The sequence below is a fragment of the Trichosurus vulpecula genome, chromosome 8, assembly GCF_011100635.1.
Source record: "Trichosurus vulpecula isolate mTriVul1 chromosome 8, mTriVul1.pri, whole genome shotgun sequence".
Lineage (NCBI taxonomy): Eukaryota > Metazoa > Chordata > Mammalia > Diprotodontia > Phalangeridae > Trichosurus > Trichosurus vulpecula.
The window spans coordinates 122,324,430-122,345,251 of NC_050580.1; the positions used below are offsets into that span (position 1 = coordinate 122,324,430).

General features: G+C 40.2%; 1 protein-coding gene across 1 annotated transcript in view; it reads left to right on the forward strand.

The window, feature by feature from the left end:
• RASGRF1 (Ras protein specific guanine nucleotide releasing factor 1) overlaps positions 1 to 20,822 on the forward strand; it is a 215,955-nt gene that overhangs the window by 86,961 nt on the left and 108,172 nt on the right. The window contains exons 4-5 of the mRNA XM_036737004.1: positions 8,920 to 9,012; positions 11,302 to 11,555. Of these exons, the coding sequence (XP_036592899.1) occupies positions 8,920 to 9,012; positions 11,302 to 11,555 (347 nt within the window). The remainder of the gene's footprint in view (positions 1 to 8,919; positions 9,013 to 11,301; positions 11,556 to 20,822) is intronic.

Below are 20,822 nucleotides of genomic sequence, written 5' to 3' on the forward strand. Positions count from 1 at the left end.
TGCTGCATTGTCCAATCAGGATAGAGCTCACAGCAACACAGTTCAAGTTCATTTGCTAGAAAGGGCAAGCAAATCTAGCTGGCTCACCAAGATACAAAGCAGCTACAAAGTCTGTCTTTCCCTCTGCTTTTTCTTTTCAAATGAGAGGTGGAAATAGAGAAAAACAGGCACATATGAGAAATTTCAACTCTCCCCAACTTTAGGTGGCTGAAGGTCTAAGCCAATGGAATTAATCCTCTCTCCCACCAATCAGGAAAGCTTAACTAAAACTGTATGTCAGCTAACTGCTTCTAGCTGCCACCATCCCAACAACACAACTTTTCAGCCCCTTGCTGAAATTTTTACCACAGATTCTTCTTATCACCAGCCTCCTGTATGTAGAATAGCTTGAATGACAGCCTCCTGGTTCACAATAACTGACCTTTCACTTAAAAAGTAGTTACTCATCAAATTTCCCCTATGAAGTCATTAGGCCTTTTAAAATCACATCTCAATCTCCAAATGCTTATATGACTTCCTCTCTCTTTTTTTTAAGTTTTTACCGTTTAGTCATAAAAGTTACATACAAATGAGTTGAGGGACCATAATGCCCTGCACCTTTGAAGTCTTACACATGGTGCTCCAACCCAACCTTGTGCCTTTGTGTTCATTGTTTCTTACTTTTTTTTTACTTTTTAATGAATAAAAGGATTTTTTTTTCTTTTGCCTCTTTAAACTATCAGACAATTCACATACAAGCAAGGCATCATTCTATACCGCTCACAAGGTCATTTGTTTTTATATTTTCACCTCAGTTCATTTTCCATCCAAAATTGCTCAGATTCCATCTGAAAGCCACGCTTCTTCAAACATCTTTTTAATAGGTTTTATTAGAACATTCTTTCCTACTCCTTTTAGGCATTGAAATGTTCACCTGTAACAGTAGCAATATCCCAAATCCTTTGATAATTGGTACAATTCTTTTGTTTATATAAACATACTTTTTTCTCCTTTTTTAGAACTAAGTTGATCCATTTTAATGAATAATATCTACAAGGGACAGCAAATTATATCATGTTCAAATACAAATTATTTGAGGTTATCACCACCTCCTGGAAGCGTAGTTTAAAAAGAATATTGGAATGAATTTCAGGAGACTTATAATTTCATTGTAATTGTCTCACTAAGTTGCTTTCTGACCTTGGGTCAGAAAAATGGGCAGTTAGGTAGCACAGTGGACAGAGTGTGGGCCTGGAGTCAGGAAGACCTAAGTTCTAATCTGGCCTCGAGACAGTCACTAGTTGTGTGATCTTGGGCAAACCACTTAACCCTATCTGCCTCAGTTTCTCATCTGTAAAATGAGCTGGAGAAGGAAATGGCAAACCCCTCCTATATCTTTGCCAAGAAAACCCCAAATAGGATAACAAACAGTTGGACGCAACTGAACAACAAATCCATTCAAATAAACTCAACCAGCATTTATTAAGCAGTGTCTTTTCCTCAATTGTTAAGTCAAGAGGTTAGACTAGATGGGTTCTAAGGTCCTTTTTGCTCTCACATTTTGCTAAATTTATATTCAGTTCAATAAGCATTTATTACATTCCTTCTGTATGCCAAACACTGTGCTTGGTGCTAGCATAAAGAAAAAAATGAAGCAGTCTTTGTCCTCAAGGAGCTTGCCATCTACTGAGAGGGAAATATGTATAAAGATAAGTAAATATAAAAGACATACAAAGCAATGAGAGGTGGAAAGAGAACATTCCAGGCATGAGATACAGCTTGTGCAAAATCACAGAGTCAGAAAACAGATTGCAATGCAAGTAGGTCAGTTTGGCTGGAACACAGTAATGTGAAATCTGTGTAAAAATATATGTTGGAACCAGGTTGCCCAGGGCTTTAAATGCCAAACAACCAAACAGAGGAGTTGGCATTTTATCCTATGAGGGAATTGAAGCTTTTTGGCAAGGGGCATGACATGAGCAAATCTGTGTTCTAGGAATGCACTTGGGTACCTGGGTGGAGGATGGATTGGAAAAAGTTGAGAATAGAGGTGGGAAGATCATTTAGGAGACTAAAGCAATATACCATGTTAGAGGTGATGGGGAACATGTAACTAACAAGATGGAGGCCTAGATATTTTCTCCAACCCTCCCATACTCACAAATCTCCCCAAATAAGAATTATGCACAAGAGATAAAGCAGTTGCAGCTTCTCCGCAAGGCCAAGATGTCAAGAAATTGACCAAGATGACACCTTGATCAATTAATAGCAGAGAAGGGTAATTATCCCTTATCCCTAACATGCTCACTCAGAACTCCCTTCCCCCAAAAACCCCTATATTCTAGTAGGGCAGCACAGCACAAACCACAGCTCTGGGATCCACTCATTAATTTCCTCACTCCTGCTGCACTTTCTGTCAGCAAACACTGACCCTGCCATCACCCAACTATTCTGTAGTAACAAGCAGCAAAAGTCAACTCTGCCCACCCACCCCTTCATTGCTCTTGCTGAGGCAGGGGGTACCGGAAAGCAGGACCTATCTGGGGCAGCAGCACCTTCCACAGTGCTCAGCCAGAAGACTAATAGTCAGAAACAACTGGGAAGCATGCCAGTGTATGTGTGAGCTACACCATGCCTGAAGTAAAAGGGACTGGCATCCGACTGGGTTCATTTCTTTCCTCCTAGAAGTTACTTGGGGGCAGAGACTGAGGCCAGTAAAAAGTGAATTCCCCAAGTGGGAGAAGAAGGAGATAGCTTTGAAGTCTAGCCTTTGGGGACCTACCATCAAAGTGGAAGGAGTCAGAAAAATGAGCAATAGGGAAGTATGAGAACAAAAGATGAAATTACCAAACGTCTCAGAAGGAATAAAACAATTTCAAAGCCTCAAGCATCAGCAGTAAATCAACAGGGAAGATAGTAATCTTGCCCTACAACCCTTGGCCACAATAATAACAATTTACATTTATACCTTGCTTTACAAATAAAGTTCCATACACATATCATTTAAGCCTCAAAAACAACCCTGTGTGGCACAGGGCAGATATTATCAACCCCATTTTACAGATGAAGAGAAGTTCAACTAACTTGCCAAAAGCCACACGGTGGTCACATTAGAATCCAGGTCTCCCAACTTTAGGTCCAGAGCTCTTTTCATTATGCTACACCATCTCTTTATACCAATGGGATTTCACTATACCTGATTCCTCTTGATGCATTAACATAGCTTGTTTACCCAGTCTGATCTTTAAATAAAGAATATGATTCTAACTGCATTGCTTGTGCATTTATCAAAAAGGCTACCCTGACTACATTTTTTGTCACTAGTCCCAGTGGAGTACATGTCCTAAAATGCCCATCTCCATGGAGGGAGGCAAGTGTTAAATATATCATGTGCTTCTTTCCTCCCCTCTCTCTCATCCCAATCCTACCTTCTGAAGAAAAGTAAAAATGAAAGCAGCCTGCAAATTCTAAAAATTGTTAAGAAAATGGAGATAAGCAGAAGTAATAACCAATAGTTATCATGTAAAAGGTAGAAGAGTGAGATCAGTAATATTTCCAACCTATAGAATCACAAAGTTGGAAAAGATCTCAGAGGTCATCTAGTTTAATACCATCTTGACTTGCGGTTCCCTACAAATGATCATCCATCCCCTCATGTTGATGAGAAACTCATTACCTCTTTTGGAGCTCCAAAATTCTTCCTTTATATTGACTCATTATCTGCCTCACTTGGGCCCTCCTGGCTTAGAGTGAATGTCAATGATAACTGTTTCTCTTAGGAACAGCAATCCTGAGGGTCTTTCCCTCCCAGCTTGATTTTTTTTTCTTTTTCTAATTAAAGGGGACATCCCTTGACTCACTTCTTAAAGAGGCCTATTCACTGAATGGGCATTGCCTCACTCTAAGTGAGTACATGAAAAGGCCTTAGCCTAAAAGGGCCAGAGTCTCCCATTGCATCCTGGGTCATCTCCAGTCATCCTGATGAATATCTGGTCACTGGACCCAGATGGCTCTGGAGGAGAAAGTGAGGCTGGTGACCTTGCACAGCCCTGCCTCACTCAAATCAAAATCACCTGCAAGTCATGTCACCATCTCCCTGATGCCATGGTCCTCTTCAAAAACGAAGGACAAAACACAACAACTTATCTGCCTCACTGTAAATCCCACCCATTGTACTTAATTCTGCCTTCTGGAATCATCTGAATAAATCTAGATCTTCTTAGTAACAGTCTTTCATATATTTGAAAACAGCTATCAAGGACCTCCGACTCCCACCCCACCCCCAAGTCTTTTGTTCTTCGACTAATTCTCATACGCTAGGTTTTAAAGTCCCTACCACCCTGGTTGTCCTCAGATTGTTGTTATTCTCTTCTTTGTAGCTGTAGTTCAGTCATTGTTCAGTTGTGTCTGACTCCTTGTGACCCCATTTGGGGTTTTCCTAGCAAAGATCCTAGAGTGGTTTGCCGTTTCCTTCTCCAGCCTATTTTATAGATGAAGAAACTGAGGCAAACAAGGTTACATGACTTGCCCAGGGTCACATGGCTAGTAAGTATCTGAGGCCACATTTGAATTCAGGTCTTCCTGACTCCCACTGGCACTTTATCCACTGTACCACTAGCTGCCCCTCTCTTTATAGTAAAGATCAAATATTTCATTCTGATGTTCAAATTTCTAAGAGTATTTAAAAAACCAAGCATTCCCCTCTACTTAATATGTCTCAGTTTGATCCATTCCACCTTCCACCCAGGACTGAGGAGTCATTTTAGATCATTAGTTGAGGGAGCTAAGAAAGAGGGTCAGTTTAGCTTTTAAAGTGCTCCATTTGATCAACTAAGAGCTCAATCATACTCCATTTTGGGAGTGGACTTGAAGAAGCAGAGCAGGGACTTCCTAAGGGAGAGAGGTCTTCTGGTGCCCTGGGTCATGGCTGCAGACACCAATTAACCATCTATATTTAGAAACAAAGAACCCTGTATTGCAATAGTATCAGCAGGCGTTCTGCTGGATTTTTTTTCCCTTGTGGTTCCTAACTTGAAGACAGATCTATCCAATGAACCTCTGTGAAAGTGATACAACTAGGACCCAGGCATGAATCATGCAACCCAGGGTGGGGACAGGGTTTGTTGTTGTTGTTTGTTGTTGTTGCAAACAGAAGAAGTGGCTGAGATATCAGAGGAAGAGTGTGATAGTCTAGTCCACTGGTGGGTGCCACCTAACCTTATGTTACTGAAAGTCTGGTGGTATTGGAAACAAAAGACCGGGGTTCCCAGGCCACCTCTCTATTTTGTTTTATTGGTGTGACCTTGGTCACAATTATTCAGTTCACTGCCCAGCCTCAGTTTCTTTATCTGTAAGAAGGGGATAATAACACCTGTAATACCCACCTCACAGAGCTATCATAATGTTCAGATGAGATAACGATGTTAAAGTGTTTAATATAAACGAAAACTACTGTTATTACTGAGAGGCAGTATTGTGTAATTGTTGAAGAGCCAGCCCTGGAGTCTGGAATCCTGCCTCTGCCATTGAGTCTGGCTCTCAGACAACTCTCTAAGTTACAAAGCAGGTGCCCACCTGCATTGATAAAGTTTCCTCATTGGGAGCTCCATTTGGAAAGGGAACCCCAGGTCTGATTTTTTAAAAATCAATGTTATTATTGAGGGGGGAAATGGCATGCTACCATACCTCTTCATATTGCATGACTTTGCTTTTTCTTTTCCTCTCCTTCATCATTCTCTTTTTGTCTCCTTTCTTTGATTATTTTCTTTCATTCCTTTATCATCTCCTGCACCTGAGGCACAAGCAGTGCATTCAATGGCACATTCAAATACTCATAACTGCCAGAAAAAGACCAAGAATATACCATTTGCCCAATAGCCTACAAAGAAATCTGCATTTCCCTCTTCCAGCCCAGAATTAATACATTTAAATAGAGTCCTTAGGGTTTGTAACACTGGCACTATTCTGGCGCTTAGTCATGGCTAACATTTTTATTTTTAATTATTTCATGTATTTTTGCTTTGTCTTCCTAACAAGTTTGTAACTTGAGCTCCATGAGGGCAGGCACTTATGATTATTTTTTATCCTGCATACTACAGGGTGTTCCTAAAGTCTGGACACATAGCAAAAATGCAGATTTTCAAGAAATGAAATGAATGCAATTTTCAGCAACATTTTATTTAATTGGAATATTAACAAATAACATCTTCAATATGATTTCCATCATTTGTGATGCAAAGGTTGATGAACTTCACAAGATTCACTGAACTCAATGCAATAACTCCATGTTGCTGTCAATTTTAGCACATTCACTCTTTGTGCATTCAATCAAGTGTGTTGCATCTGTGATTTTCATTGAGCACACCTTCTCCTTTAGCATACCCCAGAAAAAGAAGTCAAGGGGGCTAAGGTCTGTTAATATCCCAAATATTTCAAAATATGCATTTTTGCCTAAGTGTCTGGACTTTAGGGACACCCTGTACAAGGTACTTAGTAACTCTTCTGCTCCCATGCTGTTGGCTGTGAAATGTAGAATATAAGTTTCTTTAGGGTAGGAGCTTAGCACAATGCCTCGCACACAGCAGTTATTTTAAAATTTTTGTTCACTTGAATCAAATTATTCACACTTTTCCTTTAATCTGGAAGGCCTTCCTTCTACCTTCTCTCTCCATCTCTGCCTATTAAAATCTTAACCATTTTTCAAGGTTCACCATGAAGCCTTCCTTGATTCTACCATAACTGGAAATATCTCCCTTCTCAAAATTCTCATATTACCTTCTTTGCATGAATGATGAATTTATCATTTCCTATTTCACATAATAATAGTGACTACCACAGCACAGATATAGAAGATAGAGAACTGGCACTGAAATAGTGGTGTGCTAGTGAATGTTTAATAGCAGACTTTGGGAAGTGGGAGGGGGGAGTGATATTGACAGGATAAACTTTTAAGTTTAATCTATATTATTAACATTATCTCTACCATTTTCTCAAGTCTAGCCTAAACAATCAACAAAACATTAATTCAAGCCCTGATCTGTAGCATTTGCTGATTTCCAAAGTTAAGCCTATATGCTCTGACTCCAGCTCACCCTTTCTTTGAAGCCAGGAAGACATGGGCTCAAGCCCCAGATCTGACATATAAGCTATGAGACCTTGGGCAAGTCACTTAATTTCTCAATATTGTAACTCTCAAAGACTCTAAGTTACAGAAAAGGTATAGACCTGCATTAGTAGAAATCCCTAATCTAGTAACCCCCTATATCAATGAAACCACAAGGCTAGTCTCTATTCCTATTAGGTGTGATTGTCATTTATATACAGGTCTCTTATCCCCTATAGATATTTTTAAGTTGCTTGAGAACAAGACTGTATCTTTGTGTCTCCTACCACTTAGCACACATACCTTTAATACGTTTCTTAAATTTATGAATGATATTACCAATAAACACTTATTGAATTAAATTTCCCTAAAGCGTTTGAATAGAAACATCCAGAAAGAAGAACCGCCTCAGTTCTCGTTGATTTTATATAGCATATCAATCACCAAACTGGGAGAGAGCTTGTCCCCAAAAATCTTTCATCTGAGTGTGGAACTAATGGACTGACTCTCTGACACATGTGCTCTTTGAATACTCTTTACCCAGAATTCAGAATATCCAAAAATAGCTTTGGTTCTCTATGTGATATAAACCTAGGCATGGTTCCTTATTTTGTCTTCCAGATGTTTACTTGACTGGCTATGCTTAGCCAATTGACTCAGAGCCAGAGAAAATTCAGGGAATTAAACATATTATTGATATTTCAAACCCTGATTCCCTGTGCTTGTATTGTTTCTTTAGAATCACGATATCCTGGGGAAAACATTGCAGTAAGTTCCTTTTGCAAGCCTAAGAATTTGCATTCTAGTCCTGAATATGCCACTTAGCTTTGTGACATCGGGCAAGCCACTTTTCCAACAAGTCCTCAATTTCCTAAAATGAGGGGAGTTAGGCTAGATCAGTGGTCTTCACTTTTTGTGCATCACTGGCCCCTTTGGCAGTCTGGTAATAGCCCATGGGCACCTTCTCACAGTTACATTTTTAAATGCTTAAAATAAAATACATAGGATTACAAAGGAAACCAAATGCTAATGAAATTATAGATGTAACCCTTTTTCTGATCCAAGTTCATAGACTCCCTGAAATCTCTTCACAAGTCCTTCAGGAGTCTGTGAACCCTGGGTTAAAAGCCCTTGGAATAAACGATCCCTAAGATCCTTTCCAGTCCTAAATCCATAATCCTTAAAACTGAAAGTGAATTTATCTAGATCTAATGCTCATGTTTTAAAATGTATGGAAATTAAGAGATTATTATTAGTAGTAATAATAATAATGATATCTAGTGTTTATATAATGCTTTAAGGATTGCAAAGCATTTTATATTTGTTATCTCATTTGAGAATCACTACTCCGTGAAGTAGGTACTATTATTATCCCCATTTTACAGATAAAGAAACTGAGCCAGGCAGAGGCTAAGTGATTTGCCAGGGTCATCCAGCTAGTAGTTTCTGAGGTCAGACTAGAAGTCGAGTCTTCCAAACTACTTGTCTAGCTCTCTATCAACTGCACCATCTGCCTGCCTCTGAGTGCCTTAAATGACTTGTGAAAATTAACCTGATGAGAAGCTGGATCCCCTGATTCCCATGACCAATTGCACCTTTCCATCACATCATTATATCACCATGGACTTTCTGGGCAACTGACACACAATACTATCAGATGTGTTTTTACAGTGACCAGATAAAATGTTAGGAAGGCCAGGTAAAAATATTGGAGACTTGAAAGAAAATTTTCACAGGCCTGAAAATCTGGGGTACTGATCCAGGCAACTTCTCTGAATACTATACTTATATCCTTATCAATCACTGATTTTCTGTTCTGTTTTGTTTTGTCTTTGTAGATTGCCTCCTTGCTCAAGGACAATGACCGAATTCAATCAATCCAAACTGTCACACCCAATGATGAAGACAGTGACATCAAGAAAATTAAGAAGGTTTATGCAATTTTTCTTTATTTTTAACATGTTTGATATCTTACTGTCCCTAAATAAACCACCTAGCATTTCTAGTAATCTCTAGAGTCCTCTCATCCCCAATACCTTATTACATTTCCAAAGACCCACCTCTCCCCTAAAAACAAAAAGCCATTCACCATCATCTCTTTCAATGCCCCCTTTGGTTCCTAACAGTTGGCTATGTTTTCAAGAACCATAAAATCATAGAAGCCCAATCATACCTTGCATTTTTTAATTAATTCATTTATTTTTAACACTTTTCTTCACCTCTACCCAATTTAAAAAAATACACACTTCATGACAAATAAGCACATCAAATAAAACATCTGACGTGTCCAAAAATGTATGTCTTATTCTATACCCCGAGCCCATACTCCTTCAGTCTGGATTTGGGTGTTCAGTTTATAAAGCGCTTTCCTCACAAGTAAATAGTACAAATATTAATGGCCCCATTTCACAGATCAAGAATCCCATTTAATTGACTAATCCAGGATCAAACACCTAGCTTCTTAAATACAAACCACATTTCATTCTGATTAAGTTGTTGTGACACTTATGTATTATAGACTCAGAAAAGAACAGTCAGGAAATCCTCAAAATAATAGGGTATTTATTTACCCAATGACTGATGGAATTTTTTCCAGCCGTCTCCTGGCTTTTTTTTCTTCTTTGTAATGTGTAGAGTAAGGAAGAGCACCAGTGATGAGCCCACAGCTATTTAGAGTGAAGACAGTAGTATGGAACAGTGGAAAGAACCAACCCTCCCTAGGTTTAAGGTCAGAGAACCTGTGTTCAAATCTCCCCTCTGACAATTTTACCACCTGTCCTATCTTAAGCAAATCGTTTAACTTCTCTGGGACTCAGTTTCCTTATCTATGAAATGAAGGGGTTGGACTACATGGTCTCTGAGGTCCTTTCTGGCTCCAAATCTTTGATCTTATGATTATAGGACTTTTCCTGAACTGCTTTGTGAAGGTCCTTTCCACACTGAGAAAAATATCCTCCTTTGGGACAGAGTTATTGTACGTACTTGTCCCTATAATAGAACTGGAAGGAACCTCAGTAACATCCGTACGATGCTTTTATTTTACAGACAGGAGGAATCTAAGTCCAGAGAAAGGTAGAATGACTTGCCTGAGACTGCTCAAAGAATTAGTTGCTGTTCAGTCCTTTTTCAGTTACGTCCGACTCTTCCTGACCCTATCTGGGGTTTTCTTGGCAGAGATACTGGAGTGCTTTGCCATTTCCCTCTCCAACTCATTTTACAGATGAAGAACTGAGGCAAATTAAGATTAAATGACTTGACCAAGGTCACACAGCTATTAAGTATCTGAGGTCAAATTTGAACTGAGGAAGAGAAGTCTTCCTGACTCCAGGCCCAGCACTGAGTGGCAGAGCTGAGCCTAAAATCCAGCTTTCCTGACTTAGTTCAGGGCTCTTTCTGCTATGCTACTGAAACATATGAAAACAGGGATGGGTGGGGGCTGGGAGGAGACAGTCTTCAAATGTTCCTGTATATGAATTAATTCTTTCCCTGGTTCTTGCTAAAATTAGCCAGCAAAAAGGATTCAGACGACAGACATCAGAGTTAAATATTCCTGCTCATTTCCCCGTAGAATCAGTAGGCAGAAGTTCAAGATATGCATGTACTCAATTTCATCTGAGGAGTCCCAAGGATGAGATTAAGGCAATCTGCCTTTTCTTTTCTAATTGGATAACTCCTCATCATTGTGATGAATATTAATTACAACCTTCTGGGTCTTTGAGACTCTCACCCTATTTTTCACTACTCCCTTTCAAATACTTCTTGTTGCAGCCAGAATGGGCTATCCTCAATCTTATTCTGCATTTCCATGTCTACTGCCTACTCACTTCTTAACTCCACCTGATGAAAGCCTTTTTGGTCAAGGAAGGCCTAGCTCTGGTGTCCTCTTCCTCCACGATGCCTTCTCTGATTCCCTTGTCTGAAAATGGTATCTTCTACCTCAGTCTAGATTTTTCCTTTGCCCCATCACAATCTATCAGACTTATCAGATTTGTCACAATTTATCATATTTATCTGTGTATATATTGTATCTCCCTTATTAGATTATAAGTTCCTTAAGAGTGGAGACTGTCATTTTTTTCATCTTTTTCTTTAAATTCTCAGCACCCAGCAGAATGCCTACATGTATTTGGCACTCATTGTTTGTTGAGTGAACAAAATATGGTGCCATCTTTCCATATACATAATGGAGGAGGGAAAAAATAAAATCCTCTTTTTCACAGGTGCAAAGCTTTTTGCGGGGCTGGCTGTGCCGGAGAAAATGGAAGACAATTATTCAGGACTATATCCGGTCACCTCATGCTGACAGCATGCGGAAAAGAAACCAAGTGGTATTTAGCATGCTTGAGGCAGAAGCTGAATATGTCCAGCAACTGCACATCTTAGTCAATAACTTCCTCCGTCCCCTGAGGATGGCTGCCAGCTCAAAAAAGCCTCCTATTACACACGATGATGTCAGCAGCATCTTCCTAAATAGGTGAGTCTTCTTTTGGGGGGGAGAAGCTTTCAGCAAGGAGCTCCTGGTTTTTTTCCAATCAACAACTGCAGTAAAATGGTGGGCATTCAGAAGACTCTGCTGAAATTTGCTTTTTCACTACAGAGATACATGCAAAAAAAAAATAAAAGAGTTGGTTAAGCAGACTGATCATATAAAGAAAGTTACCAGTAAGAGGGAGGAGCATTTAAGCTAATTAGGGAAACAACTTATTTTAACATTCCTTCAATTAGCTAACAAATTATTGAATATAAACAATTTGTGTCGAATATAAACAATTAGAGATGATTCCTAGCTCTACATGAAAGTATAACATTATACCCTATGCATACTTAGAAATAACAAAACTGTGTTTATTTTTAAAATATTCCATAATTCAGGCTTTTCAATTCAAACTTACCCTTCCCAAATTGTTATAAATTATTGTTTCATAACACTGCATGATCATGGTTCTACTACCTTCCTATTTCCTCTCTGTATCCTTCCATGACTACTATGCTTTCTCTGACTACATACTAAGATACCTCAAGGTCTGCCCTCAAACCTCTTCTCTCTCCACATTCTCTCTCTTCAATTTTATATACTCTGATGGCTTCAATTATTACCTGTATACAGATCACTTTAAGATTTGTATCTCCTGGGGCAGCTAGGTGGTACAGTGAGTAGAGCACTGGCCCTGGAGGAGAAGGACCTGAGTCCAAATGTGGCCTCAGACACTTGACACACTAGCTGTGTGACCTTGGGCAAGTCACTTAACCCCAATCGCCCTGCCTTCCCCCCTCCAAAAAAAACAAACAAAAAAAAGATTTATATCTCCAGCCTAACGTTCAGTGCCACATTTCCAACTACCTTGGTGTACAGAGCTACCTGAACACTCCAGTCCAAAAGCATCCAACTCATCTTTTTCCCTTAACTCTTCTACTTTGTTTCTATTTAATGGTTCTTATTACCTACCACCTTGCATTATGCTTATTCTATGTATGGCTTATGTCTCATACTAAATGATAACCATTCTGAGGGCAGACTGTGTCATTCATCTTTGTATACCCCACATTGCCTTACATATAAGACAGTCAACAAATATTTGTGTGAGTGAATGAACAAATCCATCCCAAGGCTATACATAGCATTTCAATACAGTGGGATCTTATGAGAGCTCACCTCTAGGGTTGTTAGTGTTGGTGCAAAGCAAAGAGAAATAGGAGAAAGGAGAAAAATATTCCTTTCATTCTGCTATGAATATGGTTAGGTATAACAATACCTTGGAATGATATAATATTTTTCTCCCAACATACTTTCATAAAGTTCTGTGAGTGATGGCACATGCTCTGAAAGGCATCGGCAAAGGCAAATCTGGCAGAGACCTTACCAAGGGCAAAACATTCAAGTGGCCACCACAAGGCTCAACCCATTGCAAACAGGCAGAAGTCACGATGTAGGACATTGCACCCTGTCGATATCAGAGCACAGCCCGAGCTGACTAATGATTGTCATCTAAGTAGCTAGAATGCCCCCAGCAAGAGTGAAGCACTGCTCTCTCCAGTAAAGAGGGATACTTCAGCACCATGAAAATCTGAGATGTGATCATGCTGTTTATATCTCTGCTGAGTTGGTTCCCTCCTATGCTGTTCCCACCAGCATTAGCCTGAACATGCTTCAGAAAATCAGTAGAATTCACTAGTCAGCCTGTAGGATAAGTTGATGAGGAAATTAAGCAAACAGGCACACTTCATATTATAATACAACAATGTAATGTAGTTTAGTGCTACAAATGTTGATTAAGTATGTATTGCATGCAGAAGCTGGGGACGGTACTATGTTTGAATGAGACATAGTTCCAACAATGTTACCATCAAATAGGGGAGGGAAGAATATAACATCCGCACAGATAACTAAAATACACATTACAAGATGAATGTTTCAGAATATTACAAAACAAGTGCAATCTGAAGCGGAAGGCCATAACTAACCAGGGGAATCAGGTAAAGGATTCTAGAGAAGAAACTGTTTTAAGCCGAACTTTATAGGATGCATAGGAATTACAAATAAAGAAGATGAATAAAGATATCCTAGGTATAAGGATGAGTCTGGTCAAAGGCTGTAAGATAGGAGAGAGTAGAACACATTCAACAGAGAGTTGATAGCTTTGGTTGGAGCATTAAATGCTATAATGGCAAGTAAAGTGGGACTTTTCGTTGTCTTTAGTGCTTTTCAGCACTTAGGCAACCTAGTGCCTTTGAGTCTTGCTTTTGTTTCAATCAAGAGTCTGATTGAATCAAGAGTCTTTGATGACCTGCTTAAGTCACAGGAAAGCTTAGGTCACATGGATTTGAGTCACATGGTTGTGAAGCCCTCTGACCCTGAAGAAGTGTATATATACTCTGAGGTTAGCATTTTGCTTGGGGCTCACTCACTGGAAGAATGTCCTGTGATTTGACCAGAAAAGACTCTGGGTAGCCGTTAAGGAGCCCCCCTCCCCTGGCTTTGAAAAACCCAGATGTTGGTGCTTCTCTCTCTGGTAACTAAGTATATAATGTCTTGGTCAGACAGCTAGAAGCCTGCCTGCTGATTTGTGTTATTTTGCTCTGTTTATATAATTTCTGCTTTTAATTTCTGTTTGTGTTTTCTCTGAAGTTCAGGGTGCTGACTTTTTCCCCTGAACTAAATGAATGAGATATATGTATATATATATGTGTGTGTGTGTATATATATATATATATATATATGTGTGTGTGTGTGTGTGTGTGTGTGTGTGTGTGTGTGTATATATATATGTATGTATGTATGTATACACACACATTTCATTAAAGTAAGATTGTTAACCCCTTAAAGTTGCTTTCCTTAGAAAAGCAGATCAACGAACCTATGCTAGCAGCCCTCCTGTGTGCTGGTGTTATTGGCCTTACATGGCCACAGTAGCAGCAAGTAGCATTGTTGTTACAAAAGCAAGGAGGGAAATCATATGCAATTAAGACTGGAAAGGTAGGGGGTACCAGGTTAGGAAGGGTTGTGAATGTCAGGCTGAGTTGAAACTTTACTTGGTAGTTTGCTCTTTAGCTTCCCACTTTCATGTGACTGTTTTGCCTAAACCTGAATTGAGTAAGCTTTTAAAGTGTCTGGATGGTGAAAGGAGAAAATGTGAAAAACAAGAAAGTAGAGGATGGGAAAGAAAAGGACTATGGAATTGGAACCTCTTAGTATGCTTTTTTTCCTTTAGAGAATTGCTCTGCCTGCGCAAAGATGAAATACCTGTGATGCTCAGGCAGGGCAAAGGGTAAACTAATTTTAAGTTAGTATATAGTAAATGAGCTTAGCCCTTATTCAGAGAACATTTCCTTTAGGAAATCCAGATGGACTTAAGAGCAATTAGTTTCACCCTAGAATTTTCTTCCCAACCTGTTATAAAAACTCACATATGCCTTTTGTCCAGTCTCAGAGACCTCCAGGAAAGGGGTTCCAGCCTTTTCCTAACAAACTGCAGTCCAGATTCAGTGAAAAAGTAAGAAGGTGTAGTGTTCTGGGCCCAAATAGGTCAGGTTAGTAGTATTTCCTAAATGCTGCTATGTCATGGTTCAGCTCTCTAAGTGCTACTTGTCACTACAGGGAGCGGGAGGCGAGGGGGCAATCAGCCAAGAGTTATAAACTCCTGCCATAATGTTTAGAGCTCTGAGAGTGAGGAAATCTGAGAGATTAGGCCTGGGGGTCATACCACGACCCTGTTTTCTGTAGCTCCACATCTATGTCTACCCACCAACCAACAACCTCCGCCTCCTTAATGCTTTCCCTCTGCCATCATCATTTCATTTTCCTCCATAAATAACTTTTATTTCTGACTTTCTAAACAGCCAAATCATTTCCCCATATGCCTCCCCCACTGAAACCTCTCTTGTAATAAAGAAATGTATAAGCAAAATCCAACTCGCAAATCAAATGCATCTGAAAATATATGCAACGTTTCTCATCCACCTCTTTAGCAAGTGTGGAGAGGCATGTTTCCTTCTCTTTCCTCTGGATCCAGGATGGGTTAGTGCAGTTCATCTGAACTCAGCAGCGTTTTAGTTTTGTTTTGTTACATTACAGTAGTAATTGTGCATTCTTTTGGTTCTATTTGCTTCACTCTGCATCTATACAAACCTTCCTATGATTATCTGAATTCCTTTCATTTGTCATTTTTTACATGCATTTTACATACATTCAATTATATTTCTATACTACATATTCATTGACTTTCCACTCATTGGTCTTTGTTTATAGTTTTTGTTTCCACAAAAAAAAGTGCTGCTATGAATATTGCTGTATATTCTTTTTGTTATTAACCTCCTTTATCCTGGGCATATGCCCGGTATGGGATAGATGATTTAAAGGGCATGAACAGTTTTGTGACTTCTCTTACATAATTCTAAAATTGCTTTTATGCCAGAGAACCAAAGAATGTTCAACATTAGGAAAACAATCATTATAATTAACCACGCAAAAACCAAAAATCATACAATTATACCAACAGGGAATCCTTCCTAAAATATGACATTCATTTATTTGAAAAACCCTAACAAGAAGAAGCATGAAGGGACTATCATTTCATTTTGACAGTAGGCAGCCAACATACACCAGCTCCCTCATTCCTGAATCAGCCCCCATTTTTCCTGTTTTGTCCTGGAGCCTACTCAAGTTGGGGTATCTATAGGTGTCCCCTGTCCCAGATTAGAATACACATGAGACCACTCTAGTGACAGCATCCAAAAGGTCACCTCAAAAGTCCCTAGTTTATCCTGGCATCTTTGGGACCTCCTAGGCAGAGTCCCAGAATTGTCCATAGTGCAGAAGAAAGAGCCCTGGGAGAGTTGAGAAACCCAAGTTCTAGTCTGAGGTCTGCCACAAACTTGGCCATTTGACTTCTCTGGACCTCTTATAAAATGAAGGAGTAAGACTAGATGATCACAAAAGTCACTTCCCATTCTGTTGTTAGTCATTTCAAGGAACCTGAAAAACCAGCTAATTATTAAGATTCATTTTTGTCCCCAGAGTTCAATTCCCCTCCCATTTTCCACACAAGATAACAGAAAGTGCTTTTCCTGCAGGGCCAAGAAGTCTACCATGTTTGTTCATCTGTGGATAAGATGTAGTAACATATTTCACATATATATATACACACATATATGTATATGTATGTATACATGTATATATACACATGTGCATACATACCTATATACATATGTATATATACATACATGAATATGTATGTGTACATATGTTTACATATATCCTGCCCTAAAGACATTTAGAAACACCTCTGGCTCTGTCAAGGATGAATATCTTATTTAGCACTTGCCCTAGTCCCAAGACAAAGAAGACTTACACTATTGCCACCCATGTGTGGTGACATTCTCTGTCTTGGTATGCCTAAAGAAACTAAGGGGGTGAGATGTATTGTGCCTAGCTGACAACATAGACAGGTTCACAGTACCTTGGGAACAGAATTTCTCATGAGAATCAACGATTTTCCCAATATGGTATTATTCCTGAAAGCCCCCTCTACCAGAATCAAAATTCCCAATCAGGATAAGATTTGACAAGCATTTATTAAGCACCCATTATATGCCAGGCACACTGAATGAATGAAGGAAGGAAGGAAGGAAACATCTATTAAGCTTTTGCCATGCACCTTAAAGCACTCTGCTGTGAGCTGCGGATATAAAAGGAGCTCTCAAGGAGCTTCCGTTCTAATGTGGCAGACAACCCATAAGGAAAGTTTTAGCTGCAAGTCAGAAGGAAAAGTCTCATGGTCAATGAGGAAAGGGGAAAAGTAGATGTTAATGGCTCTTTTTTAATGTTATTTCTACTGATATACATACATACATATATATATTCTGATATTATTTCTGATGTTGAACTATTTAACAGTGCCAAGGATTTTTGTGGCAAGGATTTTTTTTTCTGGGTCTTCAATAGATGTGGCTGTAGCACCCCTAGGAGCAATTGCCAGGCTGCTTATCCACAGGATGATGTCTGACAGCACTGGGCTGGAAGCGTTGAGATTCCCAAGGCTCTTGGGTTCAGGGTCCCGGGCTGTCCCCATCAGAGTCTGAGGGGAGATGGTGATCATGTTGGTAGTTGAGGTGTTTTCTCTTCTCTGGCACAGACTGCCTCCTGTGTCTCCTTCAGGTTGCCTTACTGCCCAGGTAGGCTGGCTTACTACCTGTCCTGTGCGGCAGTTGGTTGGTAGTTGGTGGGAGGGGTTGTTTCCCCAATTGATGGCTGTGAGGACTGAGCTACAAGCAGGACTGGTGGTTGTGGGGGGTGGGGGTGCTACCACTCCCAAGGCTCCTGTGCCAATCTGCCTGTTGGTGGCAGCCCCACATGCGAGGCATATAAAGTCAAAAATGAAGCAGTCTCTGCCCTCAAGCAGGGGCAAGGGGAAGAAGACATGTACACAGGTAAGTAAATATAAGCTAAGTATAAAGTAAATGCAAAGTAATTTTAGAGTGGGAGGTCGGAGAGCGCTCACCATTGGTGCAAATAGGAAAGACCTTGTGTGAGAAGTAACACATGAGCTGAGCCTCTCAGGGCTCCAGGGATTGTAAGAGGCAGAGGGGATAAAGGAGAGCATTCTAGGCATGGAGAACAGTCTGCCCAAAGCCAAGGAGGAGGAAAAGGAAATGTCGTATACAGGTATCAGCAAATGGGCTAGTATGGCTGGAGCATAAGAGTGTGATATGAGTAAGAAGTAATATAAAATCAGCCTAGAAAGCTAGGCTGGAGCCAGGTTGCGAAGGGCTTAAAATGTCAAACAAAGGAGCATGTATTTTATCCTAGAGACATAGAGAGCTATGGAAGCTTCTTGAGGAGAGGAATGACACTTTTGGAAAACTCTAATTGTTAAGAAGTTTCTCTTAACTACATCAAGATAAATTGCAATTCTTTGCAACTTCCCAACTATTTGCGGAATATGCCCCTCCTCAAAATCTGGTCCCTCCAAAGTAAAAGGCTCACAGCCAGCCAGTCCTGCAGGAGGCCCCCAAATATCCCCCACAAGGGGTTGTTCCTACCTCACCGTAATAAGGGCCACCCCACCTCCCCCCACCCCAACAAGGGATGCGATTCAGACCACAAAATCTAAGGAGACTTAAATCTCCTGCTCCTGGCTGCTTTCCTTTAGTTACTTCTCCTTTCATCCAGAGTGCTGTTTCTGTTGCTATGGTTACAGATCTCCTCTCTAATACTGGAGTTGCCAGACCTGGCTTTAATTTATGGACAAACAGACTTCCTACAGGGCATTGCAGGCTAATGGAGAGAACCCTGGACTAGGAATTAGCAGACGTGATTTCTATTTCTAGCCCTGCTGCCTATTTGCTATGTGACCTTCCTTGGTTAAAAGAGTTAACCTTTCTGGGTCCTTTTCCCCATCTCTAGAATGGGAATAAGAATTCCTATTTCTGTGCCTGCATGAGGTTTCAAAAAGATGAATGTTACAATGTCTATAAACTCTTTGATCTCTGCAGGAAAAGACATTAACCTAATTTAATGCTATTGGCCTCACTGAATATAATCTGGCTTTCATGATCACCTGCCCAAAGCTTCTAGACTAGTTAGCCTAACTTACAAAGATGTAGAAGGTAAACTAAAGAGAACTATAAGGGAGGTTCAAAAACCAATGAAAACACAAAATTACCTTTTAGCTCCTTTTCTTGATACCACCACTTGTAGCTAAGAACATGAAATTGCACCCTGATTAATGAGTAGAAATGTTTTGTTTCTCTCAATGTGTGAAATCAGAGGTATGTTTTATCACTTCAGTAATCAGGCCCTGGGCCAACTTACAAATTTTGATCATGTCTTCTATTCCTCAAGAAAACAAATTCGTAAGGAATCCTGGTGGCATCTACAGGATGGATCTGTGACCAAATCAAAGAAAAAGGATTGTACCATAGGCCTTAAAGGGGTAGTTAAGATGTTCTCCTAATAATCAATAGAGTATGTTTGCTTAGGAAGCCAACCCCTGGGTCTCTGTGATGGATTATGTTGAGGGCAGAGCTTGAGTGTGCAATGGTAATATTATACCTAAAGTGATTAATAGTGTGTCAAAGGGTGAGAGAGAATGTGTAACAGATCATGTGTGAGTAGTATTGTGTTCAGGGATGGATTCTTGTACAATTGGAAGGGCTGCTGGGTTGTAATCTCTGAGAGTTTTCTGGGTGACACTGGGTGATCATTGGAGTATTGAAATCACCCTAAGAGTAGACCGTAATTTGTGGGAATATGGAGAGAGCAGTGGATGAGGGCAGCTTGTGAAGGCATGCCACCCCCAGCCTTTGCATCCAGGAGACAAGATGGAACCCACACTGAATCCTCACCGCTCCCCACAGAGCAATAGCAGGCATCATGAGACAATGATGAAAGAGTTCTGACAGATGGTACTTCTGAGTGGCATGTTTCTGATCCCCCAGTAGTCTCCACATGGGAAAAGAGATCACCCCTTGTGGGCCAGCATTGGAGGGAGGGGTGCAAGTGAACCTAGTGTCAGAGCACTAGAAAATGGATAAGAGCTGCAAATTGCTCGAGGCAGAGTTGCATTGATCCTTACCAAGAGAGTAGTTGTGCCAATATGTACATGGAACTGTCTGGGGAGAAACTTCCTGGGGTGGGACTTTTTAAGGGTCTAGGATGCTCTATGGGAAAGGCAAATTTAAAAGTGAGATGAAAGCAAAACTTAGTGGTCAGCCACTGCTTTTTCCTTCCCTTTGCCTTTGAAAAAAATGTGAACAGACACATAGGCCCCCAGATGTTCTCCCAATTGCCCACAAAACTAGTCCATGCCTATCTCAAAAGCTGCCAGGTGTGTTTTCCTTGATGGCTTTTTGGAGGCTGTCTTCATGGAGACAGCGCTACCCAACAGATGTTGGTCAGGTGTCCTCTACACAGGAGGGCAGACTGCTGGGATTTGGCTTCAAAAGGTAATATTTAACTGACTACTCCTGTTGGAGGTGTAAAATGGTTTACAAACCACTTTCATATTTTCACTCCAAGTTCAGACTAAAATAATTGTGTTCAGAAACCTTCACCTCTCCTCTCTGCCGGAGTTATTTCATACAGACGCATAAACGTTCAAAGTAGAAGAGAGCTTCAGAAGCCACCTAGTCCAACCCATGCTGGAGTAAGAATTCTCTCTACCTCGAAGGCAGTCATTGAACTTGTGCTTGAAAGACATTGAATAAGAGGGAACCTACTTTCTCACGGCAGCTTATTCTAGTT